General features: G+C 47.7%; 1 protein-coding gene across 1 annotated transcript; it reads left to right on the top strand.

Moving 5' to 3' along the window:
• Positions 1-24,714, top strand: LOC116975839 (adipocyte plasma membrane associated protein). The gene is made up of 9 exons (XM_033025100.1): positions 1-132; positions 2,048-2,164; positions 3,639-3,754; positions 7,984-8,076; positions 9,299-9,415; positions 16,011-16,185; positions 19,768-19,902; positions 21,451-21,643; positions 23,344-24,714. The coding sequence occupies exons 1-9, from the start codon at positions 41-43 to the stop codon at positions 23,551-23,553; spliced, it is 1,248 nt and encodes a 415-aa protein (XP_032880991.1). The 5' UTR covers positions 1-40; the 3' UTR covers positions 23,554-24,714.
• The last annotated feature ends 2,713 nt before the right edge of the window (positions 24,715-27,427 follow it).

Genomic DNA, 27,427 nt, shown 5'->3' with positions numbered 1-27,427 from the left:
AGCGCGGCGAGGCGAGGCGGGCGCATGCGCGGGAGGGAGGATGAAGGAGAGCGAGGGGCTGCGGCAGCGCCGACTCCAGCAGTCGCGGGTTGTGGCGGACGAGTCCCGGGATGTGGACACCAAGCATGTCAGGTAGTGGCCTGGCAGGTGATTGCGGCCGTGGGAAGGACGTAGATCACAGTGCCCTTTGCCGTCAGACGGATGTTTTGGTCTGGTGCAATCCGAACGCGGGATCAATGTACTGGTGCAAAGTGCAGGAGAGGGCAATACAGCGGTGCAAACTGCAGGAGAGGGCAATGCAGCGGTGCAAACTGCAGGAGAGGGCAATACAGCGGTGCAAACTGCAGGAGAGGGCAATACAGCGGTGCAAACTGCAGGAGAGGCCAATACAGCGGTGCAAACTGCAGGAGAGGGCAATACAGCGGTGCAAACTGCAGGAGAGGGCAATACAGCGGTGCAAACTGCAGGAGCGGGCAATGCAACTGCAGGAGAGGGCAATACAGCGGTGCAAACTGCAGGAGAGGGCAATACAGAGGTGCAAACTGCAGGAGAGGCCAATACAGCGGTGCAAACTGCAGGAGAGGCCAATACAGAGGTGCAAACTGCAGGAGCGGGCAATGCAACTGCAGGAGAGGGCAATGCAGTGGTGCAAACTGCAGGAGAGGGCAATGCAGCAGTGCAAACCGCAGGAGAGGCCAATACAGCGGTGCAAACTGCAGGAGAGGGCAATGCAGTGGTGCAAACCGCAGGAGAGGCCAATACAGCGGTGCAAACTGCAGGAGAGGCCAATACAGCGGTGCAAACTGCAGGAGAGGGCAATACAGAGGTGCAAACTGCAGGAGCGGGCAATGCAACTGCAGGAGAGGGCAATGCAGTGGTGCAAACTGCAGGAGAGGCCAATACAGCGGTGCAAACTGCAGGAGAGGCCAATACAGCGGTGCAAACTGCGGGAGAGGGCAATACAGCAGAACTGCAGGAGAGGGCAATACAGCGGTGCAAACTGCAGGCGAGGGCAATGCAGCGGTGCAAACTGCAGGAGAGGGCAATGCAGCGGTACAAATTGCATGCGAGCTGGTGGGCAATACATTGGTACAAGTTGCAGGAACGGGCAATACAGCAGTACAAACTGCAGAAGAGGGCTTGTGGGCTAAATGTATGACAAGTTGTAGGAGGGGGTCAATGGGCTGGCTAAAGGATAGAGGATAACGTTGATGCACCAATAGTGCATGATGGAGAAGGTTGATCAGCTAAATAGTGTGGCGCATGTTTGAGCTTGGGTTGGTGGACTAAATGCAGTGGTCTATATGCAGAGAGTGTTGGCGAACTAAATGCAGGGGTGCATGCAGAGTGTTGGCGAACTAAATGCAGGTGTGCGTGCAATGAGTATTGGCAAACTAAATGCAGTGATGCATGTTGGAGGGAGGGACGGTGAGGGACAACCCCCACATAGACAGCACCCGAGGTCGGAATTGAACTTTTGACTCTGACACTGTGTGGCCCTAATAGTGGCTGGCTTGTGTTGTGAAGCCAGTTTATCTCCAGATGTGCTGTATGATGGGACGGGGTCACAGTGTTCGATACGATACTTTATTCATCCCTGGAGGGAAATTGGTCTGCCAACAGTCATAACACACAACAAGGTCCATGAAAACCTGAAATTAAAAGTGAAAACAAAAGAAAAAGACAGGCGACTGTTGGCTGGCTGCTGTGTGCACAGCGCCTTCACCAGAACAAACAAACAAACACAGGCTTATCCTCTGGGCAGAGGATTCTAAAACTAGAGTGCCTTCGCCACACCAGGTCCCCCTTTGTTCTTGATCACATCTAATGTACTGCCTGGATATGTACTCATACCCCTCCCCTGGATAGGGCAAGGACAATGCTCCTCAACTTCCACTTCACCGGCCGGGTTCAACAGATCACCCTTTGCAATCTCTTTCAAACATGCCCCACAACGCTGTAATCGCAAAAGTACGGTAAAACAAATGAACCTCCCGCCCTACAATTCATGGCAACCATCGCAAATTGTTGCATGTTTCTCTTCCAGTGCGTACAGTGGGAAGGTGTTCCGGATAACCCTGACAACTCTTGTTGTGACTCTCGTGGTTCCATTACTGACGGCAGCGCTGCTGCTGCAGTCGCCGATAAACCCCCAACCTTTCAGGTAAGGCTCCGTTTGCATTGGATCATAGTCGTACAGCACAGAAACAGGCCCTTCAGCCCAATTGTACCCCATCAACATTAGTCCCACCTGCCTATATCCTCCTTAACCTTTCCTGTCCATATACCTGTCCAAGTGTCTTTTAAATGCTGTTATAGTACCTGCCTCAATTACCACCTCTGGCTGCTTGTTCCATACACCCATCATACTCTGAGGCCAGTACTTTAGCCAGTAAGCTGCAGTTGCACAATGACCACTTGGAAAAGGCAACAATTCTACTTGTAATTGCATTTATAAAAAGTAATTTTAATATTTTTCTTGACGGCTACCAATTTTTGCAAATTTCAAACACTTCCTAACATCTTGAGTATTTAATTGTCATATGTTGGGGCAACAGAAGAATGAAATTCCTGCTGCTTACCAGGCCTGTGATTGCAATAACACACATAATGTATAATAAATGTATAACGTTGGTGGGAGAGAAAGCTAGAAAAGAGAGGTGGCGCAGGGCAAAGCCTCGAGTGATGGGTGGATACAGGTGGGGGGAGGGGGTGATGGGCAGAGTAAGCGACAAAGGCTGGAGGTGAAAAGGAGACAAAAGGGTATCGGATAAGGAGAGAAGAGGAGGAGTGAAATGTAAAGCCAGAGGGAGGGATATGGGTGGAAGGGGAAAGGGGGGGGGGGGGAGTTAAAGTGGAAATGGGACGGGAGAGCATTGTTTGGAGGAGTAGGAAAGGAACAGGGTGACGGGGGTGGGAGATGATGAGGGTAATGTGTGTGCACCAACGTTGGGACGGGAAAGGAGGGGGTAATACTTGAAACTGGTGAATTCAAGGTCAATATTGTGGTGTGAGCTACCCAAGCGGAATGTGAGATTAAAAATAAAGTTGGCTATCTAATTGCATAAATATCAATACAAATTTGAGTGGGTTTGCAGCAGTCAATGTCACAGCTGTAGACTGTATCCTGCCACAGGGATGCACCACTGCAAGTCATAGCACAGTCTGCTGCTGCTGCTAAATAGCTGTTTCCAGGCCTACACTCCTCGCCGTTTCACCCCCCAGACTTGTAAAGGATCCCAGCCTTGTTCCAGAAGTGATCTCTGATCTGAAATCAACACAAAAATATTATGTAGGATAGATCTCATAAAAATGGACTATGGTGATGATATTAATAAAAAAAAGGTTACCATGTTGAATGATTACATTGTGCAAATATTTGCAGTAAAGAGGATTAGCACTCTGGACAATCTGAGAAGATTAACATTGAAGGATGAACTAGAGCTTGCCAGTTTGAAGCAGGGTCCTGACCTGACACATCACCTATCCATTTTATCCAGAGATGCTGCCTGACCTGCTGAGTTACTCCAGCACTTTGTGTCTATCTTTGGTATAAACCAGCATCTACAGTTTCTTGTGTCTGCTGACTTCAGACCGTTGATCTTTGTTTTTATTTCCATTCCCCCTCTCACCTCCAGTTATAAGGAGCCTCCCTTGCTGGTTGGTCCTTTGGAAGCAAATGATAAGTTAAGGCAGGCTGAACGCTTGTGGGAAGGACAGCTTTTGGGACCAGAATCTATTGCACACCTTGGAGGTATGGATGCACCTTGTTTATTCGTATATTAATTGTGACTCTTGAGACGGAAAATTGTGCAAGTTAAAAAAAAAAAAAAAGCAACACAGCTGGAGTAACTCAACGGCTCAGGCATCATCTCTGGAGAACGTGGATTGGCAACGTTTAGTGTCATGGCCCTTCAGACTGTGTAGTGCGACAGGAGAAAGCTGGAAGAGAGGAAGAGCTGGGCAAAGTGTGGCAGGTAATAGGTGAACACAGGCAAGGGTGGGTTTGGATAGACTAAGGCTAGAGATGTAAAGGCGGAAGGTGTAAGACAAGGATAGAAGAGATGTGAATTATGTAGCCAGAGTATAAGTGGGTGGGAGAGAGGAGAAATAGGTGCAGTCCAGGAGGGGCACAGAGAAGGAGGGGTTGGGTGGGGAGTGAGAATTTTAAGTTTGTGAATGTAATCTCAAACAAGAGTGAAGAGGATTTAGACAATGGACAATAGGTGCAGGAGTAGGCCATTTGGCCCTTCGAGCCAGCACCGCAATTCAATGTGAACATGGCTGATCATCCACAATCAGTACCCCGTTCCTGCCTTCTCCCAATATCACTTGACTCCGCTATCTTTAAGAGGTCTATCTAACTCTCTCTTGAAAGTATCCAGAGAACCGGCCTCCACCACCCTCTGAGGCAGAGAATTCCACAGACTCACAACTTTCCGTGTGAAAAAGTATTTCCTCATCTCCGTTCTAAATGGCTTACCCATTATTCTTAAACTGTGGTCCCTGGTTCTGGACTCCCCCAACATCGGGAACAAGTTTCTCTTGCGTGTCCAAACCCTTAATAATCTTATGTTTCAATAAAATCCCCTCTCATCCTAAATTCCAGAGTGTACAAGCCCAGCTGCTCCATTCTCTCAGCATATGACAGTCCCGCCATCCCGGGAATTAACCTTGTGCACCTACACTGCACTCCCTCAATAGCAAGAATGTCCTTCCTCAAATTTGGAGATCAAAACTGCACACAATACTCCAGGTGTGGTCTCACTAGGGCTCTGCACAATTTCCGAAGGACCTCTTTGCTCCTATACTCAACTCCTCTTGTTATAAAGGCCAACATGCCATTTGCTTTCTTCACTGCGTGCTTGCTGTACCTGAATGCTTACTTTCAGTGACTGATGAACAAGGATCTCCAGATCCCGTTATACTTCCCCTTTTCCCAACTTGACTCCACTTAGATAATAATCTGCCTTCCTGTTTTTGCCACCAATGTGTATAACCTCACATTTATTCACATTAAACTGCATCTGCCCACTCACCCACCCGAATGTTTAAGTCACCCTGCATCCTCATAGCATCCTCCTCACAGTTCACACTGCCATCCAGCTTTGAGTCATCTGTAAATTTGCTAATGTTAATCCCTTCATCTAAATCATTAATATATATTGTAAATAGCTGCGGTCCCAGCACCGAGCCTTGCAGTTCCCCACCATTCACTGCCTGCCATTCTGAAAGGGACCCGTTAATCCCTACTCTTTGTTTCCTGTCTGCCAACCAATTTTCTATCCATGTCCGCACCCTACCCCCAATAACATGTGCTCTAATTTTGCCCACTACTCTCCTATGTGGGACCTTATCAAATGCTTTCTGAAAGTCCAGGTACACTACATCCACTGGCTCTCTCTCGCTTGTCCATTTTCCTAGATGCATCCTCAAAAAATTCCAGAAGATTAGTCAAGCATGATTTCCCCTTCGTAAATCCATGCTGACGTGGACCGATCCTGTTACTGCTGTCCAAATGTGCCGCTATTTCATCTTTTATAACTGACTCCAGCATCTTCCCCACTACCGATGTCAGGCTAACTGGTCTATAATTCCCTGCTTTCTCTCTCCCGCCATTCTTAAAAAGTGGGATAACATTAGCTACCCTCCAATCCACAGGAACTGATCCTGAATCTATAGAACATTGGAAAATTATCACCAATGCATCCATGATTTCTAGAGCCACTTCCTTAAGTACCCTGGGATGCAGACCATCAGGCCCTGGGGATTTATCAGCCTTCAGTCCCATAGTCTACCCAACACCAGTTTCCTGCCTAATGTGAATTTCCTTCAGTTCCTCCGTCACCCTAGATCCTCTGGCCACTAGTATCTGGCCACTGGAAGATTGTTTGTGTCCTCCGTAGTGAAGACGGATCCAAAGTACCTGTTCAACTCGTCTGCCATTTCCTTATTCCCCCTAACAAATTTGTCCTTTTCAGACTTCAAGGGATCAACTTTGGTCTTAACTAATTTTTTCCTCTTCACATACCTAAAGAAGCATTTACGATCCTCCTTTATATTCTTGGCTAGCTTACCTCAATTTTTCTCCCCGTTCTTCTGTTGCTCTTTAAAAGTTTTCCAATCCTCTGGCTTCCCGCTCATCTTTGCTATATTATACTTGTTCTCTTTTATTTTTATACTGTCCCTAGACTTCCCTTGTCAGCCATGGTCACCCCTTACTCCCCTCAAATCTTTCTTCCTCTTTGGAATGAACTGATCCTGCACCTTCTGTATTATTCCCAGAAATACCTGCCGTTGCTGTCCGCTGTCACCCCTGCTAGGGTATCTTTCCAGTCAACTTTGGCCAGCTCCTCCCTCATGGCTCCATAGTCCCCTTTGTTCAACTGTAATACTGACACCTCCGATTTACACTTCTCCCTCTCAAATTGTAGATTAAAATATTATATTATGGTCACTACCTCCTAATGGCTCCTTTACCTCGAGTTCCCTTATCAAATCCAGTTCATTACACAACACAATCCAAAATTGCCTTCTCCCTGGTAGGCTCCAGTACAAGCTGCTCTAAGAATCCATCACGGAGGCACTCCACAAACTCCCTTTCTTGGAGTCCAGTACCAACCTGATTTTCCCAGACTACCTGCATGTTGAAATCTCCCATAACCACCATAGCATTACCTTTTCGAATGCCAATTTTAACTCCTGATGCAACTTGCACCCGACATCCAGGCTACTGTTTTGGAGGCCAGTAGATAACTCCCATTAGGGTATTTTTACCCTTACAATTCCTCAGTTCCATCCATACTGACTCTACATCTCCTGTTTCAATGTCACCGCTCGTAAAGGACTGAATTTAATTCCTCACCAACCGAGCTACCCCACCCCCTCTACCCACCTGTCTGTTTTTTCGATAGGATGTATACCCTTGAATATTCAGTTCCCAGCCCTGGCCCTCTTGCAGCCATGTCTCTGTAATTCCCACAACATCATACATGCCATTTTCTAACTGAGCCTCAAGCTCGTCCACTTTATCTCTTATACTTCGCAACACCTTGACTTTGGTATTCACGTCCCCTCTCACTCAGGTCACTATTGGCCCTGATCTTACTCTCTTATCCCTTCTCGAAAATTTCCTTCCCATTAATTCGGTAACTTTTCCTGCGCTCACTTCCCCTTTAATTCCATCTTTATACTCTCAATTTGTCAATCCCTCCTCTCCACCCCCCACCCTACTATTTAGTTTAAACCCACACGTGTAGCACTAGCAAACTTGCCTGCCAGAACGTTGGTCCCCCTCCAGTTAAGGTGTAACCGGTCCCTTTTGTACAGGTCACCCCTACCCCAGAAGAGATCCCAGTGGTCTATAAATCTAAATCCCTGCTCCCTGCTCCAGCCCCTCAACCACACATTCAGATCCCCTATCTCCCTGTTCCCTCACCAGCACGAGGTACGGGAAGCAATCCAGAGATAACCACCCTAGAAGTCCTGTTTTTCAGTCTTCTTCCTAACTCTCTAAACTGTCATATGTAGCAGCAATGGAACAATGACATTCTTACTTGCTGCAGCTTTGCCGACCTATTAACAAAATAACACAGAGGTAAATATACAACCAGCAATACAATAGATTAATAACCATATTACAAGGTAACCATAATAGTTTATATGATAAATACTTTATGTACAAATACTTGAAAATAACTTCAGGACTTCCAGGATTTAAAGTTTGAGATGAGTTTATTGTCACGCATACCAAGGTACAGTGAAAAGCTTTATTTTGAATGATATCCAAACAGATCAGTTAATACTGTACTTAAATACAATAGTTCAAACTCAAGTACAATAGGTAGAGCAAAGGGGAATACACAGAATGCAGAATATAGTTCTTACGTATACCATCTTTTCAGTTTCAAAATAAAATTGAAAGTAAGAATTTGATCTTCCTTCAGGTAAGTTGTTAAGGCAACTGAATTCTTGTCTCTACAGATGTGATATTCACTGGAACAGCTGATGGCCAGATTCTGAAAATCAGTGATGGAAATATACACACCGTGGCAAGGATTGGCAAATTGCCTTGTGGTAAGCACTTCTTGATATGACTAGGCATAGTTCGTGTACTGAACTGTGGTTAAACATTTCTGCAGTACCATGATTTTTAGCAAAATACTTACAAGATATTTTGTTTCAATAGAGCCACTGAGCTGTACAGCACGGAAACAGGCAATTAGGCCCACCTTGTCTGTGCCGACCAGGTTGGCATATAAAGCTAGTCCCATTTGTCTGCATTTGGCACAATTCCCAATAAATCCTTCCTATCCATGCCCAACCAAATGTCTTTTAAACATCATAATTGTATCGGCTTCCTCTGGCAGTTCAATCCAGATACGGACTACTCTCTCCGTAAAAACAGTTCTCCCTCTTAAATATCTTATGCCTATGCCCTCTAGCTTTAGAATTCTCAACCCTGGTGGAATCGCACTGTGAATGTTCACTTTATCCATGCCCCTCATGATCTTGTACACCTCAATAATGTCATTGTTCACTAAGGTCATTCCTTGGTCTTGCACACGCTAAAGAAAAATGTCCCAGCCTATCCAACCTCTCCCTGTAACTCAAACCCAGGTAACATCCTGGTCAATCTCTTCTGCACACTTTCCAACTCAATGACATTGGTACTTCTACTTCTATGAAGTTGGGACGACAGATGGCACAATGGGCTAAGTGTTCGGCTGGCAACCGGAAGGTTGCCGGTTCGAATCCCGCTTGGAGTGCATACTGTCGTTGTGTCCTTGGGCAAGACACTTCACCCACCTTTGCCTGTGTGTGAATGTGTGTGAGTGATTGGTGGTGGTCGGAGGGGCCGTAGGCGCAGATTGGCAGCCACGCTTCCGTCAGTCTGCCCCAGGGCAGCTGTGGCTACAGAAGTAGCTTACCACCACCGAGTGTGACTGAGGAGTGAATGAATAATGCAATGTAAAGCGCCTTGAGTATTAGAAAGGCGCTATATAAATCCCATCCATTATTATTATTATTATCATGATGCAGCTGTACACATTATCTCACCAACAACTTAAGGAGCTGCATCATGCTTTTTCATTTATTTTCATTTTTCTCTTTAAAGAAATTTTTTTTTTTAAACAACTATCTCTTAGAAGTTGGGATGATTATTGAGTGACATCTTTTTCCCTATGGTAAATGAAAGATTGTGATTTCTTTCTCTCTCCCCCTCGTGCCTTCACTGGCCTCTAATTGACTTGCCGGCCGTTCTCTGATGTTGCCACCTGCTTTCTCTTGCACCCAGGGACAAGAGAAGATGAACCAACCTGTGGAAGGCCATTGGGCCTGCGGGTAGGCCCCAACGGCACTCTCTTCGTGGCAGATGCTTACTATGGGCTGTTTGAAGTTAATCCAGTCACAGGTAGACTCTTTTAATTACTATTAATATAATTCACCATAAAAACCTGGTTGTTTATGGAATTGTATAAGAGCATGGGTGTAATCCTACGTAATGGTGTATGCGGATGTGATCTACAGTAAACTTTTCCTACCGATGTCCCAATGTGTTTTAAATATAACTGTCTCAATTACCTCCTCTGATAATTCAGAGGAGGTAATTTCAGGTTCCTATTAAATCTTTTCCCTCTCACCCTAAACTAATGCCCTTCAGTTCTTCTTTCCCTTAACTTGGGGAAAAGACTACATTCTATTCCCTTACTGATTTTATACACCTCTATAAGATCACCCCTCTGCCTCTTGCACTCCAAGGAATAAAGTCCTAGCATACCCAGCCTCTCCCTGTAGCTCAGGCCCTCGGGTCCACTCCATGGAACTGATGCGCTACAATGCTGAAAACTATATTCTGCTCTTTGTATCTTTCCCTTTGTGCTACATATTGTACTTGAGTTTGTGTTGAAGCATAGTATTAATTGATTGGATTGCATGCAAAAGTTTTTCACTGCAGCTTAATAACATTCTTCCTATAGCAGGGTGACCAAAACTGAATACAATACTCCAAATGTAGCCTCACCAACATCTTGTACAACCGTAACATTCTATATTCAGTAGAGACACAAGTAACTGTAGATACTGGAATCTTGTGTAGAGTGCTGGTGGAACTGCAACCTGCTGACTGTAACATCAAGTTCCATGAATGATGTACCAGCACTCCTAGATCCCTCTGCTCTACAATCTCCAGAGCCCCACCGTTTACTGTGAAGATCCTGCCCTGGTTTGATTTCTTTTGGAAGATTTGGTATTGGGATCCCGCTGGTGCCTTGAGGTGCCTGTGGTAGGTTGTCCAATTCTCACAAGCAAAGAACAGACCAGGATCAATCTCCTGCCTGGAGCCTTGTCCTGGAGGTTGTGATCTTCAGATGTCCTTTTTCTCAGATGGCCAAAGACTGCTGGTGCAGTGAGAGTGAATCTTGTGTCTTCATTGGAAGATGGCTTCTGAGATATGAGATGTGGTCTCAACTTACCAATGGTTTTGCAGCCATTATTGGTGGAGGGTAGTATTAAGGGTGTCATGCTTGTCTTCATCTGTCGGGCCATTGAGTACGAGTCGGGAAGTCTCAATATGGCTTTAAAGGGTTTTGGCTTGGCTGCATTTGGAGGATTGTGTGCAGTCCAGGAAGGATGTGGTGGCTCTGGAGAGGGTGCAGCGGAGGTTTAGCAGAATGATGCCTGGGTTAGACTATTTGATGCAAGGACAGGTTGGACAGACTTGGATTGTTTTCTTCAGAGTGTCAAAGGATGAGGGGAGACATGATAGAAGTGTTTAAAATAATGATCGGCTCAGATAGGATAGTGAGTGGGAACCTTTTTCCCAGGGCGGAAAGGTCAAAGACCAGAGGGCATAACTTTACATTTTGCCCCACTCGCCTTAAAGGAGATGTGCAGGCAAGTTTTTTACACAGGATGGTGGGATATGGATCACATGTGGGGGGGGGGGGGGGGATTAGTATATCCTGGCATGTGTAGCACAGACCCTGTGCTGTACTGTTCTATGTTTGAATTGCAATGGGAAGGAGAAGGTGAAGTGAGCAGCGGAACGCAGACAGGTACAGTTGGCTGCTAGCTTTGGGATTATTATTATTGCTGAGGTACAGTGAAAGCTTCATTTGCATACCATTCAATCAGATCAGGTCATTTTATAGAAATACAATCATTTCAAATTCAAGTACAGTAGGTAGGGGAAGTAACTAAGGGGAAGATACAGAGTGTGGAATACAGTTCTCAACATTGTAGTGCATTAGTTCCACAGACAAAGTCCAATGTCTGCAATGGAGTAGGGGTAAACCCTAGCTCCTATAATGTATGAACTTATGGTGGTGCGTGCTTTCAAACTTCTGAACTTTTCATCAGGCGGCAGGGAGAATGAATGATTGGGCTGGGACAAGTCGTTGATTATGTCGGCTGCTTTTCCGAGACAGAGTGAAGTGTAGATGGAGTCGATGGTGGGGAGTGTGGCCCATGTGATGGACTGGGCTACATCTACAATGGTGGGGAGTGTGGTCTGTGTGATGGACTGGGCTACATCTACAATGGTGGGGAGTGTGGTCTGTGTGATGGACTGGGCTACATCTACAATGGTGGGGAATGTGGTCTGTGTGATGGACTGGGCTACATCTACAATGGTGGGGAGTGTGGTCTGTGATGGACTGGGCTACATCTACAATGGTGGGGAGTGTGGTCTGTGATGGACTGGGCTACATCTACAATGGTGGGGAGTGTGGCCCATGTGATGGACTGGGCTACATCTACAATGGTGGGGAGTGTGTTCTGTGTGATGGACTGGGCTACATCTACAATGGTGGGGAGTGTGGCCCATGTGATGGACTGGGCTACATCTACAATGGTCGGGAGTGTGGCCCATGTGATGGACTGGGCAACTCTACAGCTTTCTGCAATTTAATTTAGAGATACAGTGCGGAAACAGGCCCTTTGGCCCACCGAGTCTGCACCGACCAGCGATCCCCACACATAAAGACTGCTCTACACACACTAAAAGACTGCTCTACACACACTAGGGATCATTTACACATACACCAAGCCAATTAACTTACAAACCTGTACATCTTGGAGTGTGGGAGGAAACCAAAGATCTCGGAGAAAACCCACGGGGTCACGGGGAGAAGGTACAAACACGGTACAGACAGCACCCGTAGTTGGTACCATGGCCGCCCAATTCCGTGCGGTCTTGATCGGGGCTGTTCCAAACCAAGTTGTGATGCAACCTGGCAGTATGCATTATGTGGTTCATAAATGATAGGATCAGGCCATTCTCCCCATAACCTCTGACACCCGTACTAATCAAGAATCTCTCTATCTCTGCCTTAAAAAATATCCATTGACTTGGCCTCCACAGCCTCTGTGGCAATGCATTCCACAGATTCACCACCCTCTGACTAAAGAAATTCCTCATCATCCCCTTCCTAAAGGAACGTCCTTTAATTCTGATGCTCTGACCTCTGGTCCTAGACTCTCCCACTAGTGGAAACATCCTCTCCACATCCACTCTATCCAGGTTTTTCAATATTTGTTCATTTTCATTGAGGTCCCTCCTCATCCTTCCAAACTCCAGTGAGTTCAGGCCCAGTGCCGACAAACCTTCATCATATGTTAACCCACTCATTCCTGGGATCATTCTTGTAAACCTCCTCTGGACCCTCTCCAGAGCCAGCACATCCTTCCTCAGATATGGTGCCCAAATTGCTCACAATATTCCAAATGTGGCCTGACCAGCTCCTTATAGAGCCTCAACATTACATCCCTGTTTTTGTATACAAGCCCTCTTGAAATAAATGCTAGCATTGAGTTTGCTTTCTTTACTCCCGATTCGACTTGCAGATTAACAATTTGGAAACCCTGCGCTGGCAATCCCAAGTCTCTTTGCACCTTTGATTTCAGGATTCTCTCCCCATTTAGAAAAGAATCCATTCCTTTATTCCTACTCCCAAAACACATGACTCCACACTTTGTTACACTGTATTCCATCTGCCACTTTTCTGCCCACTCTCCCAACCTGTCCAAGTCCTTCTGCAGAGTCCCTGCTTTCCCTACACTACCTGCCCCTCCAACTATTTTCGTATCATCCACAAACTTGGCCACAAAGCCTTCAATCCCCTCGTACAAATCATTAATATACAACGTGAAGAGTAGCGGCCCCAGCACCGAGCCCTGCTAGTCCTGGAACTCCACTAGTCACTGGCAGCCAACCAGAAAAAGCCCCCTTTATTGCCACTCTTTGCCTTCTGCCATCCAGCCAACCTGCTATCCATGCTAGTATCTGCCCTTTGATACCGTGGGCTCTCATCTTCCTTAGCAGCCTCACGTGTGGCACCTTATCAAAGAAAGGCCTTCTGAAAATCTAGGTAAACAACATCTAACTCTCTGTTTAAGAAGGAACTGCAGATGCTGGAAAATCGAAGGTAGACAAAAATGCTGGAGAAACTCAGCGGGTGAGGCAGCATCCATAGATGTAGAAATAGGCAACGTTTCGGGTCGAAACTCTTCTTCAAGGGTCTGAAGAAGGGTTTCGACCCGAAACATCGCCTATTCCTTCGCTCCATAGATGCTGCCTCACCCGCTGAGTTTCTCCAGCATTTTTGTCTACCTTCTACTCACTCTCCTTTGCCTGTCCTGCTATTTACTTCAAAGATTTCCAGCAAATTTGTCAGGCAAGACCTTCCCTTCACAAAGCCATGTTGACTTCGACCTATTTTATCCTGAACTTCTAAGTACGTCGTAACCTCATCTTTAAAATCTTACCAACCACTGAAGTTAGACGTACCATAGTTCCCACTATTCTGCTTTGCTCCCTTCTTGTACAACAGGGTAAATACTGTTTCAATCGTCTGGAACCACTCCTGTCTCTAGTGATTCTTGAAATATCACTATCAATACCTCCGCAATCTCTAAAGCCACCTCTTTCAGAACCCTAGCGTGCAGTCCATCTGGTCCAGGTGACCTATCCACCTTCAGCCCTTTCAGCTTCCCTAGTAATAGCCACTCCACTAACTTCCACCCCCCGACTCTCTTGAATCTCAGGCACGTTGCTGATGTCTTCCACTGTGAAGACTGTTGCAAAAAAGTTTTCAATAGAGTGATTGCATGTTAGGTCAAAAGGTCAAAGTCTGTGACCCGTGGAGTCTCTCAAGCATTCTGGAGGACAAGCAAGCCTCCGGCATACACTCGTCACACGTTCTTACCTTGAAAATACCGCCAAAATGGTTAGTTTTCGTGTTGTTAAAAGCACCATGCCCATGCAATTTTGGCGGACATTTGCAAAGCCCAACGTCCACTCTTGCCTCTTTCTTGCTCTTTATATATCTGAAGAAACTCTTGCTATCCTCTTTATATTATTGGCTGGCTTACCTTCGTATTTCATATCTTCTCCCCGTATTGTCTTTCTAGTTACCTTCTGTTGTTCTTTAAAAGCTTCCCAACCCTCTGGCTTCCCACTAATCTTTGCGATGTTATACGCTTCTCTTTCAGTTTTATATACTGTCCCTGACTTCCCTTGTCAGCCATGGTCAACTCATTCTCCCCCCCCCCCCCCCCCCCCCCCCCAGAGTCTTTCTTCCTCTTTGGAATGAAAAGATCCTGCATCTTCCAGATTATTCCCAGAAATTCCTGCCATTGCTGTTCCACCGTCATCCCTGCTAGGGTGCCTTTCCAGTCAACTTTGGCCAGCTCCTCCCTCGTGCCTTTGTCCAGCTGTAATACCGACACATCCGATTTCACCTTCTCCCTCTCAAATTGCAGATTAAAACTTATCATATTGTGATCGCTACCTCCCAATGGCTCCTTTACCTTGAGCTCCCTCATCAAATCCGGTTCATTACACAACACTAAATCTAGAATTGCCTTTTCCCTGGTAGGCACCACTACAAGTTGCTCCAAGAAACCATCTCAAAGGCACTCTACAAATTCCATCTCTTGGTGTCCAGTACCAACCTGATTTTCCCAGTCTACCTGCATGTTGAAATCTCCCATGACCACCGTAACATTGCCTTTCTTACATGCCAATTGTACCTCCTGATGTACCCTATATCCTGGCTAGTTCGGGGGCCTGTAAATAACTCCCATTAGGGTCTTTTTACCTTTGCAGTTTTTCATCTCTACCACAAGGACTCTACATCTTGTGAACCTATGTCACCCCTTGCTAAGGACCAAATTTCATTCCTTAACAGCAGAACTACCCCACCCCTTCTGCTCACCTGCCTGTCTTTCTGATACGACATGTAACCTTGAAATGTGGCGTGGTGCGTCTATAGAAGTTTGTAAGATCCATTGGAGTCATGCCAAATTATCTTGTTCTCCTCAGGAAGTAGATGCACTGGGGTGCCTCCTTGGCTGAGCTCCTTGGGTGTGGCATCAATGTGGTTGCTCCATGACTAATAGCATGTAATAGTAACACCAAGGAGCTTGAAGCTCAACCATCTATTAACTCCAAGGAACCTGAAGCTCCCAACTATTTTCTATAGAGAAAGGAATAAAAGCAAGGAACAGCGCCTTGAATCTGTAGAAGGGTCTCGACCTGAGACGGCAACTATCCATGTTCACCAAAGATGCTTCCTAATGCCCCTGTCCCACTTAGGAAACCTGAACGGAAACCTCTGGAGACTTTGCGCCCCACCCAAGGTTTCCGTGCGGTTCCCGGTGGTTTTTGTCAGTCTCCCTACCTGCTTCCACTACCTGCAACCTCCGGCAACCACCTGCAACCTCCGGGAACCGCACGGAAACCTTGGGTGGGGCGCAAAGTCTCCAGAGGTTTCCGTTCAGGTTTCCTAAGTGGGACAGGGGCATAACCCACTCCAGTACTTTGTAACTATTTTCTATAGTTTCTTTATTAGTGTATAAAATGGACACTAGTTTGTTATAATTTGAATATCTACGTTTGGGTAAAGCGGGTATGGTGTGTTGCAAGCTTTTTTTCTTAAAAATCTTTGACTTAATGCTGGCAGTGTGTGCACCCAAGTGAGTGACAAGTCTCGCTGTTGTGATTGCAGGTGAAGTGAAGATGTTGGTCTCTGCCCAGGAGGTTATCCAGGGGAAAAGGATGGCATTTGTGAATGACCTCAGCATCACGCAGAATGGCAGAAAGATCTACTTCACGGACTCCAGCAGCAAGTGGCAGAGACGGGACCACAAATACCTGGTGATAGAGGGCACAGCGGATGGGCGGTAAGTGCTCTCAACGTATTGCTTTCAAAGCTGCTTTACTCTCACATCTATTAACTTGAAGTATTGCATGCAGTTCCAGTTATAGGAAAGATGTGGAGGCTCTGCAATGGTAGGTTTACCAGTATGATGCCTGGATTAGAGGTTTTCAGCTGGATCAGGGGTCGTTAACCTTGTTCTGCATCGGGGCCAGGGCGCATGTCTGTGAGCGGATGGCGGGCCACATCTATCACGTGTACACGTGGACCCCATCCCGCCCCGGATGGCAGGCATCAAATCGCGTGTTCACAGAAGGTAGACAAAAATGCTGTTGAGGCAGCCTCATGCAATCCTTGCATGTCTCACCCGCTGGATTTCTCCAGCATTTTGTCTACCTTCGATTTCTCCAGCATCTGCAGTTCTTTCTTGAGCGTGTTCACAGAAGGTGCGCGGCCGTGCCGGCGGCTTTGCGCAGGATGTGGCTCGGCGGGCCGGATGATTACGGGGAAAATAATGCACCTGCGGGCCGGATGATTTTGGGTTACGGGCTCCATTCAACCCAGGGGCCGTAAGTTGCTGATCCCCTGAGTTAGGGAGAGGGTGGACAGACTTGGATTGTTTGGAACGCCGGAGATTGAGGGGAGACCTGACAGAAGTATATACAATTATGAGAGGCATGGGTGGGATAGACAGTCAGAACCTTTTCCCCCCAGGTGGAAATGTTCAACACTAGAGGGCATAGGTACAAGGTGAGAGAGGGAAAGTTTAATGGAGATGTGTGGGGCAAGATTTTTTACACAGCAGTGGGGGCCTGGAATGCTGATACGATCGTGACATTGAATATGCTTTTAGATAGGCACATGGAAGTGCAGGGAATAGAGGGATATGGATCATGTACAGGTAGATGTAATCAGTTTAACTGGGCATTATGTTCAGCACAAACATTGTGGGCCGAAGGGCCTGTTCCTGTGCTGCTCTATCTTCTATCATGAGGGAAACAGATAGGGTGTTCAGTGTTCAGATAAATGCACAGTCTTTTATTCAGGTTAGGGAAATAGAGAACCAGATGACATATGTTTAAGGTGAGAGGGAAAAGATTTAATGGAGCCTGAGGGGCAACATTTTCACATGGAATATGGAATAAGGTGCCAGAGGAAGTGGCTGAGGCAGGCACTAAAGAATATTTAACAGGCATGTTAAATGCAGTGTCTTTTTCCCAGAGCAAGGAATAAAGAACTAGAGGGTTATGGTGACATTGGCAACGTTTATAGGAGACTAGACCAAGTGCAGACCCGGCCCGTTGGGTCTGCTCCCCCAACGCAGCCGTTCCCTACCCGTAGCCCCCATGGGAGACGTGGTCCTCCAACTCAAGCCGTTCAGGACTCAGCAGTGCGGCTGTTTTTAAATGGCGTCTTTGAGGCGAGATGTGGGCGCCAGCAGCCGTTATGGTCGCTGGCCAGCAGGAGGCGACAAAATTAGGGAGGTGGGGGGAGAGATGGATTTTATTAAAAATGTGTACATAAACACGATGAAATTTAATCAGGAGTGGATACTTGGAATTAAAAGTGAAATCTCTACTGAAATGGGAAAAATCTGGGCGTTTGTGGGTCTGGTGTTAATGAATCAAAGGCTGGCACCCACAGGCTGGCAACCACAAGTCAGGCAGAAACACAGCCAGCCAGCAGCCACAGAGTTTTAATATTATACTAGACCAAGTGCAGACCTGTTGGGTCTGTTTCCCTAACGACGTTTGCGGGGCGGGGGCTGCGGCATCACACTCACACTAACCACCCCTCAACACACAGGTGGGGGGAGAGGGAGAAGGGTGGGAGAGGGGAGGATGAGAAGAGGGGAAGGAGGGGAGAGGAGGAGGAAACGGGAGAGATTTGGGAGGGAAAGGAGAGCGGGGTATGGGTGAGGAGAGAGGTGAGGGGGGGTGGGGATGAGGTGGATGGGGCGGGGTGGGGGGGAGAGGGGAAAGTGGGGAGGGAGAGTGGAGGGGGAGGGGGGGAGAGAAGTGGAAAGAGTGGGGAGGGAGGGGCTACGGGGAGTGATGGAAGAGGGACAGAGGGGGAAGGGGTGGGGGGAGAGGTGAGGGGTGGGGGAGTGGTTGAAGGAAAAGGAGTAGGGAAGGGGGCGGGGAAAGAGGGAAGGGGTGGGGTAGAGAGGGAAGTGGGGTGGGAGAGAGGGATGGGGTGGGAGGTGGAGGGTGAGGAGAGGGAGATGGAGAGATGGAGAGGGGAGGAGAGATGTGGGGGTAGGGGTGAGAGGAGGAAGAGTGGAGAGAGGGAAGGGGGGTGGGGGTGAGAGGAGGGGGAGGTGCGGAGAGAGGGGCGGGGGAGGGGGAGGAGAGAGGTGTGGGGGAGGAGGGAGATGGGGTAGAGGGGGTGGAGGAGGGAAGGTGAGTGGGAGAGAGGGATGGGAGGGGGAGGAGAGGGATAGGGGTGAAGAGAAAGAGGGGGAGGAGAGAGGGAGAGGGGGGGGGGGAGATGGGGTGGGGGAGGAGGGGTGGGGACAGAGAGGGGAAAGAGTGGGTAGGGGGACGGGGAGAGAAGTGGAAGAGTGGGGAGGGAGGGGAGAGGTAGGAGGAGTGGTGGAAGAGGGGTAGGGGGAAGGTGAGGTGAGGGAGAGAAGTGGAGTGTGGAGGGAGGGGGAGAGGGGTGGGGGTGAGAGAGGGGAAATAGTGGGGAGGGAGAGTGGAAGGGGGAGGGGTAGGGACAGTCCATCTGTTCCCCATTCCCTATCTCCCCCAATCCTCTTTCTCTATTCCCACACACGTGATGACGCGCTTTGACACAGGCTGCGGGGGTGGGGGGGAGGGGCTGGATCTGCTGCAAAGGCATATGTAAATGGATCCATTCCGATTGGACATGTGTGATCATGGGGCATTGTGACAAGACACGATGGAACATTCAACAACATTCAAAATCTTAGTGAAATTGTGGGGGGGGAGAAGGATTTTATTAAAAATGTGTACATGAAGACGACAACATTTAATCAGGAGTGGAGACTTGGAATGAAAAGTCAATTGTCTACCGAAATGGAAAAATCTCGGCGATTCTGCGCCTGGTCTTGGCGTAGCAATGAATTAAAGGCTGGCAGCCACAAGTCTCACACACACATACACACACACACACACACACACACACACACACACACACACACACACACACACACACACACACACACGCACACACGCACAGACACACACGCACAGACACACACACACAGACACACACACAGACACACACACACACACGACCTTTGCAGGGGGGGGGGGCTGTGGCCTCACACTAACCACCCCCCAAACACACAGGTGGGGGGAGGGGGCGACAGGGTCGGGAGAGTGGAGGGTGAGAAGAGGGGAGGGAGGGGAGAGGGGGAGGAGGAAACAGGAGAGATTTGGGAGGGAGACGAGAGCGGGATAGGGGGAGGATTTCCTTGCTGCATGACTTCAATTCACTCGTCCCGCTGTATTCTCTGTGATGTTGGAGCAGCACATGCATACTAAAAATAATGATAAAATACTTTTGCCTTTCCAATTTGTTGAAGCTCTCATTGTTGGCCACACTGCTCTGTCTAATGGCCGGCCACTTGTCCTTGCAGATTGATGGAATACGACACCGTAACTAAACAAGTGGAGGTTCTCATGGATGACCTGAGGTTTGCAAACGGAGTGCAGCTCTCCCCTGCCGAGGATTACGTACTCGTTGCTGAGACCACCCTGGCCAGAATCAGAAGGTGGGAACGAAAAGATCACATTAGTAGTGGTGGAATAAAGGGACAGTAACGTTAGAGGTGGAAGCTCAGATTGCTGGATCATAACGAGATCAATGCCTTTTATGCCAAGTTCTACCAGTGTGCGTTTTCTTTCCCCAGCTACTCCTCCCCCTACATCCTCATTCCCATTTGTTTCTCTTCCACCATCTGCAAGCAGGTGCAAGAGGTTAAAGGCTCAGGTGTCCAGACTTAAGAACAGCTTCAGTGAAGATTATAAAATTGCCCCTAGTGTGTAGGCGCAGGATAGTGCTAGTGTACGTGGATCACTGGTTGGCGTGCGCTTGATGGGCCGAAGGGCCCGTTTCTGCGCTGTATCTCTAAACTAAACTAAGTATGCTGAGAAGTATTGGGTGGCACGGTGGCATAGTAGTAGCACTACTGCCTTACAGCGCGAGACCGGGATCTATCCTGACTGTTGCTATTTGTATGTTCTCCCCATGACCCGTGATGGTTTTCTCAGAGAGAAACATCAAAAATAGGTGCAGGAGTAGGCCATTCGACCCAGCACCACCATTCAATATGATCGTGGTTGATCATCCAAAATCAGTACCCCGTTCCTGCTTTCTCCCCATATCCCTTGATTCCGTTGGCCCTATCTAAAAGGCCTGTCCCACGAGCATGCGACTTCATGCGGCAAGTGCGACCTAAAGGGCCGGTCCCACCAGCATGCGGCAAGCACGACCTAACGTGGTCACTTGAGCCGTACGGCCTCGCGGGGCCGGTCCCACTTCAATCGCCGGAGCCGTATGGAGTTGTGCGGAGCTGGTCCCGACATCTGGGCTCCGAAAAACTGACTGTGTTCAAAAATTCCGCGCGGCAACAGCCTGCCGGCCCACAGCCGCCTCAACGCCGTACGCACCGTCTCGACGCCGTACGCCCGTCGGACTTCGCTCGAACTTCACGTCACTCACTCGACCTCCGTGCGTAAGGCGTTGAGGCGGCTGCGGGCTTTAGGTCGTGCTTGCCGCATGGAGTCGCCTGCTCGTGGGACAGGCCCTTTACTCTCTTGAATACATCCAGTGAATTGGCCTTCACTGCCTTCTGTGGCAGAGAATTCCACAGATTCACAACTCTCTGGGTGAAAATGTTTTTCCTCATCTCAGTCCTAAATAGCCTATCCCTTATTCTTAAACAGTGACCCCTGGTTTTGGAATCCCCCAACATGGGGAACATTTTTCCTGCATCTAGCCTGTCCAATCCCTTAAGAATTGTGTATGTTTCTATAAGACTCTCTCTCATTCTTCTAAATTCCAGTGAATATAAGCCCAGTCGATCCAGACCTTTGGTTTCCTCCCACAGACGTACAGGTTTGTAAATTAATTGGCTTAGTGTAAAAATGTAAATTGTCCCTAGTGTGTGTCGGATAAGTTAGAGTGTGGGGATTGCAGGTCGGTATGGACTCGATGGGCCGAATGGCCTATTTCCTTGCTGTATCTCTAAAAATAAAAAAAATAAAAGCAATGTTGGTTTAGTGGTGCTGTCTACTGTCACATGTTGTATCTTTTCCAGGTACCATATCTCTGGACTGAGAAAAGGTGGACATGATATGTTCTTTGACAATCTTCCTGGTCTCCCTGATAATATCCGACCAAGTAGTTCCGGGGGCTATTGGGTTGGCATGGCAACACTACGACAGAATCCTGGCTTTTCAGCATTGGATTTCCTCGCTCCTCGCCCTTGGCTTAAGAATTTGATCTTCAAGGTAGGGAATTCTTTTGGCTAAACTGATCTAATAACAACATTTAAAAGACATTTGGACAGGTACATGAATAGAACATGGAACAGCACAGCGCAGGAATAGGCCCTTCAGCTCATGGTTGGAAATCGCTTCTAAAACATGGGGGGGACACAATATCCTGGTGGCCCAATGACAAGTGTGCACGATAACTAACAATTTTATCTCCCCCCCCCCCCTCCTTGAGGGCTCCCGCAGCAGAGGCTGTGGACTTACCATCACAGTCCACAAACTAACAAGATACTTTTGATAAACTAACAAAAATAAACATACTTAATTTTTTTTAATTCATATAACGTCTAGGGATGTTATATGAATTAAAAAATGTAAGTGTTAGTTTAGCAAAAGTTTCTTGTTAGTTTGTGAAAAGTTTATGTGTGTTTTCTCTCTCTCAGTTTCTCTCTCTCTTTCTCTCTCTTTCTCTCTCTCTCTTTCTCTCTCTCTTTCTCTCTTTCTCTCTCTCTTTCTCTCTCTCTTTCTCTCTCTTTCTCTCTTTCTCTCTCTCTCTTTTTCTCTCTCTTTCTCTCTCTCTTTCTCTCTCTCTCTCTCTCTCTCTCTCTTTCTCTCTCACTCTCTCCCTCCAAGGTTAGTTCTTCTGTTTGCCTTTATTTGCCTCAGTTTTATTTAATGTTATCTATCATGTTGTAGTTTCTGAAAGATTTAAACAGGCATCCGACGGTCATTAAAGGCTCCGACCGCAACCACGGGCTTCCTGGCATGCAGGTACAGTCCCTCATTCACCCACGTTATTTAGTCATTTTTACCCATCATTTAGGGACGTTATATGAATTTAAAAATGTAAGTACCGTATTTCCCGGCAATGAACATGCACCTGCGTCGAAGACGCGTTCCCATTTGACAGGATCAAGGGTTTGGTTTAGTCTAGGGGTCGGCAACCTTTTTTGCATAGGGGCCAGGACCCATGTTTGTGAGCAGATAAATGTAACCACATAATTGTGACCACATAAATGGAGGTAATAATACATACTAACTAAATTAGTAATTAGAAATAATACATACTAATAATACATAAATTAGTAATAATACTAATAATACAGTTTTCACGTGTTTTTCAATTAGTTTTCTGCAGTTTCCACATCGCCTGTGAGCCCCGGGACTGGCTGCAGTTCCCAGGTTGCCTGCGAGCCCCGGGATTGGCTGCAGTTCCCAACTCGCCTGTGAGCCCCGGGACTGGCTGCAGTTCCCAGGTTGCCTGCGAGCCCCGGTTCTGTTCTGCTGTCCGGTCCTGGTGGCCACTCGCAGCCACCTGAGCTACTGAGGGAGTTGCTGGCATGATCCCTGAGCCCCTCCTTCTCAACGCTCCTGCTCTCCCCGTAACTTTAGCCCTGGCGGCCCAGCCGTGCTGACCCGGGCCAGACTCCCCACACGCTGTGGAAGGAACAATGGGTGAAAATTACTAAATAACGTGGCTGAATGAGGGACTGTACCTGCATGCCAGGAAGCCCGTGCTCACGGTCAAAAGGCATATTTTTCTGCTTATGACCCTGGGTTATTTAAAGTCAATAAATCTGTTCAATTTATTATTAATTTTAAATGTAATTTAGTCTAATTAAAGTTCTTCTGTGGAAGAGGAGACGGCAGGATATTTAATTTTCAAAGTTTTTGAGTGGGTTACCAAATCTTTGTTGTTTTGTTTTGCCCCTCAGTTGTTCAGTCAGGAGATGGCCATGAAATTTGTACCCAAGTATGGGCTTGTACTGGAGCTGAACGAGGATGGATCGGTCAGGAGGAGCTTCCATGATCCTCACGGAGTAGTGGTCTCTGCGGTTAGTGAAGCTAGTGAACATGGCGGCTACCTGTACCTGGGCTCCTACTCCTCCCCTGCCCTCTGTATACTCAACCTCAATCAGCTTTGATGTTGTGGCACCGACCAAAAGATGCATTGTTGTGACAGTCATTGTGTACCATCCGCCCAACCAGCATATCTGAAAGGGAACCTGTTTTGAAGAATGTAAAATGCGAATAAATGTTTAATATTTAATTCTTATTTTGTCTGTCGAAGATCAGGTGTCCTTTGACCAATTGTCGAAGCAGATGAAGAAGATGGGATTTAACTAACGATTCAGAAGTGTTATTTTAGTCTTCAAGAGTAGGCGTCATCATACAAGCCCTTTGTGTGAATTTACCCAGAGTTATAGAGCCTGTAAACAGGCCCTTCGGCCCAGCTCCTCCATGCTGACCAAGATGCCCCATCTAAGTTAGTCCCATTTAGTTTTAGAAATGCAGCATGGAGCAGGCTCTGCAGTGCATCAAGTCCACGCCGATCATCTGTTCAGACTGTTTCCATAGTACCTACAAACCCGCACGTCTTTGGGATGTGGGAGGAAACCCACAGTCACAGGAAAAACGTGCAAACTCCACACAGACAGCACCAGAGATCAGTATCAAAACTGGGTCTCTGGCACTGTGAGGCAGCAGCTCGACCAGTTGCACCACTGTACCACCCCATTTGGCTCAAACCCCTCTTTGTAGCTGAGGAGGCTGTTATTGGGAGATGTCCTGTCCGTTAAGCTTCTGGTATTTTGCGTCTCATTGCATCGTCACCTCGAGATCATCAAATACAATATGTTCTCTTCCACCATTGTACCTCTCCCCGGCCTCAAATTGTGGAACGGACTCTCCAAAAAGTTGCCTCATTCAGCTCTCCGTCTCATTAACAAATGTTGCGATGCTGATCCAGCTTGTTTTCTCCTTGTCTTTTAAAATGCCGGCCAGTAGGTGTTGATGTAGGAGAAGTGAAGAGTGTTTAAATGTCAATTAGCTAGGATACTGTCTGATTCACCTCTACCCCATTGCGGACATTGGACCTTGTCTCTGGAACAGATGCGCTACAATGCTGAGAACTATATTCTACATTCTGTATCTTCCCCTTTGCTCCACCTGTTGTACTTCAGTTTAAACGGATTGTTTGTATGTATGGTATAACTGATCTGATGGGATAGCATGTAAAACAAAGCTTTTCACTGCACCTCGGTACACGTGACAATAATAAACTTGAACCTAATGGGACGAAGATCTTTAATGCCTTTCTCCAGTTTTCTCCCAAATAGCTGTTTTAATTGTAACATGCAGTAGTACTTACGATGGATAAACTTGCGAGGTTGCTACTGAAATCTATCTAATTTGGACAGTCATCCTGAACGGAAACAAGTCCTTCACCACAACCTGTCCTTGCTCAAGATGCACCATGCCATTCCCATTTGCTTGCGTTTGGCCCGTATTCCTCTAAACTTTCCTCTCTATGTACCTGTCCAAGTGTTTTTCCAATGTTGTTGTCTGTCCCAAATAGATCCTCTGGCAGCTCGTTCCATACACCCACCACCCTCTGAGAAAGATGCCCCAATTAAATCTTACTTCTCTCACCTTAAACCGATGCCCTCTGGTTCTTGTTTGTCCTGCTCTGGTTAAGAGTCTGTGCATTCACTCAATCTATTTCCCTCATGATTTGATACATCTCCATCAGTTCACACATCCTCCTGTGCTCCAAAATATAAAGTCTTACCCTGCCCAGTCTCTCCCAGTAGCTCAGGCCCTTCCTGACAACATCCGTGTAAATGGATACAAAATGGTGGAGTAACTCAGCGGGTTGGACAGCATCTCTGGAGAAAAGGAATTGGTGATGTTTCGGGACAAGTCCCATCTCCTATTCCCAGTTTCTCGGCTGACTCTGTGCCCAAAATGAGGTGTTCCATACCAGGACAATCGAGATGTCCTCATTCTTTTTAAAGCCTTCCAACATCCTCAAACCTTCTCTGCATTTTTTGCAGATTAATGGCGTCTTTCTTATAGCACGGTGACCAAAAGTGACAACAGCATGCATGCAGTCCCAGATATTTGACCAGTTGATCCTTGCAAACTGGCAAGTGGTGGGAATGATGGCTTGTATACATGGCCCCGTGTAAGGATCAGGGCAGCAAGCACATCAACAATGCTTTAGAAATGAAGCTATCAGAAGCAGATGCAGAATTGTCCCTGACAGGACAGCAAGTCATGTGCACACAAGAATGAATGGGAATTGAATAATAATAATAATAAATTTTATTTAATGGGCGCCTTTCAGACATCTCAAGGACACCTTACATAGTAATCGGAATAACATATAATCGGAATATAACAAGTAATAAAGACATCACAGAGACACAAATTAAAAACAAATTCAATCCAAAAACAGAAAATCAAAACACAGTGTGAAGAGAGAGCAGCGGCAGCCAAAGCGCGCCAGCGTCCACTCTCTCTTCACGGCAGCCATCTTGGACACAGACCTACAGGACTACAATTAGACAAAAAAATCATCCCCCCACAGTGGATAGCACTGTGGGGGAAGGCACAATGTCCAGTCCCCACCCCATGTTCACCCCAAAGTCAGGCCTATTGAGGCCACCGCAATTGCCTCTACGGAGGCCCGATGTCCCTGGCTGTTCTCACCGGGTGGTCTTGCCCCGGCGTCGGGAGAGTCCTTTCGGCGGCTGGGCCACCTGGAACGGCCGCTTCCTGGTTGGAGCCCGCGGCTGCCGAAGCCGACAAGGCCGCGCCGGTTTGGAGCTCCCAGGCTCCCGATGAAAAAGTCGGCGCCGCCTCTCCACACTGCAACCTCGCCGCACTGCCGCCTCTCCGCACACGCCGCCTCGCCGCACTGCCACCTCTCCGCACTGCCACCTCGCCGCACTGCCGCCTCTCCGCACTGCCACCTCACCGCACTGCCGCCTCTCCGCACTGCCACCTCGCCGCACTGCCGCCTCTCCGCACTGCCGCCTCTCCGCACTGCCGCCTCTCCGCACGCCGCCTCTCCGCACTGCCGCCTCTCCGCACTGCCGCCTCTCCGCACTGCCACCTCACCGCACTCCCGCCTCTCCGCACGCCGCCTCTCCGCACTGCTGCCTCTCCGCACTGCCACCTCGCCGCACTGCCGCCTCTCCGCACTGCCGCCTCACCGCACTGCCGCCTCTCCGCACGCCGCCTCTCCGCACTGCCGCCTCTCCGCACTGCCGCCTCCGCTCTGCAGACCCGCAGCCCGGAGATGTTGCTCTCGGCGGTCCAGCGCGGCGACCCAGGCAAGGCGTCGCCCACTCCGCTCCGCTCCAGCGCTCCAACACTGTGCCGAGGCCGAGGTGCTGGGCAGTCCCCGCCAGGAAACGGCGCTCCAAGCCCGCTGGTAGGCCACGAGGACGGGTCGACGGGCAGCCCGGAGAAAAGGCTGCCACACCGACCAGGTAGGGACCGAAAAATATAGTTACACCTACCCCCCACATTAAAAAGACCATATCCCCCACAAACAAAAAAACAGGACTCACTAAAAACTATAAAAAAAACGAATTTAAAACAGACGGCTGCTGGCTAGCAGCCGTTCACCAACATGGCTCCTCTCCATGTGTGATAATTTGTAAGTTGTGTAAACTATTATTATTAGTTTATTTTATTGAAGGAAAGATACAATACAGCTGATGTAATGCATTATATATATTTCTCTCCATTTATTTTTTATATATAACAACAAAGTCACCTTCACCCACCCTCCCTGAATACCCCTTGGCACCTGATGTGCCCACAATACAACATATCACAAATACACATTTTGACAGTAATACCTCGACATTCTTCCAAGGCGCAGGCCCATACATACCCACAACATGTCAGATGGTTCAGAATACACTCGTTCATTATGCATCAACCGTCCTGTGAGGTCATCAACATTTGTGTAAACATAAATAAGTAAATAAAGAAAAGTAAATC

The sequence above is a fragment of the Amblyraja radiata genome, chromosome 8, assembly GCF_010909765.2.
Source record: "Amblyraja radiata isolate CabotCenter1 chromosome 8, sAmbRad1.1.pri, whole genome shotgun sequence".
NCBI lineage: Eukaryota > Metazoa > Chordata > Chondrichthyes > Rajiformes > Rajidae > Amblyraja > Amblyraja radiata.
The sequence above is the reverse complement of the archived record's forward strand: the minus strand, read 5'-3'. Positions and strand labels throughout refer to the sequence as shown.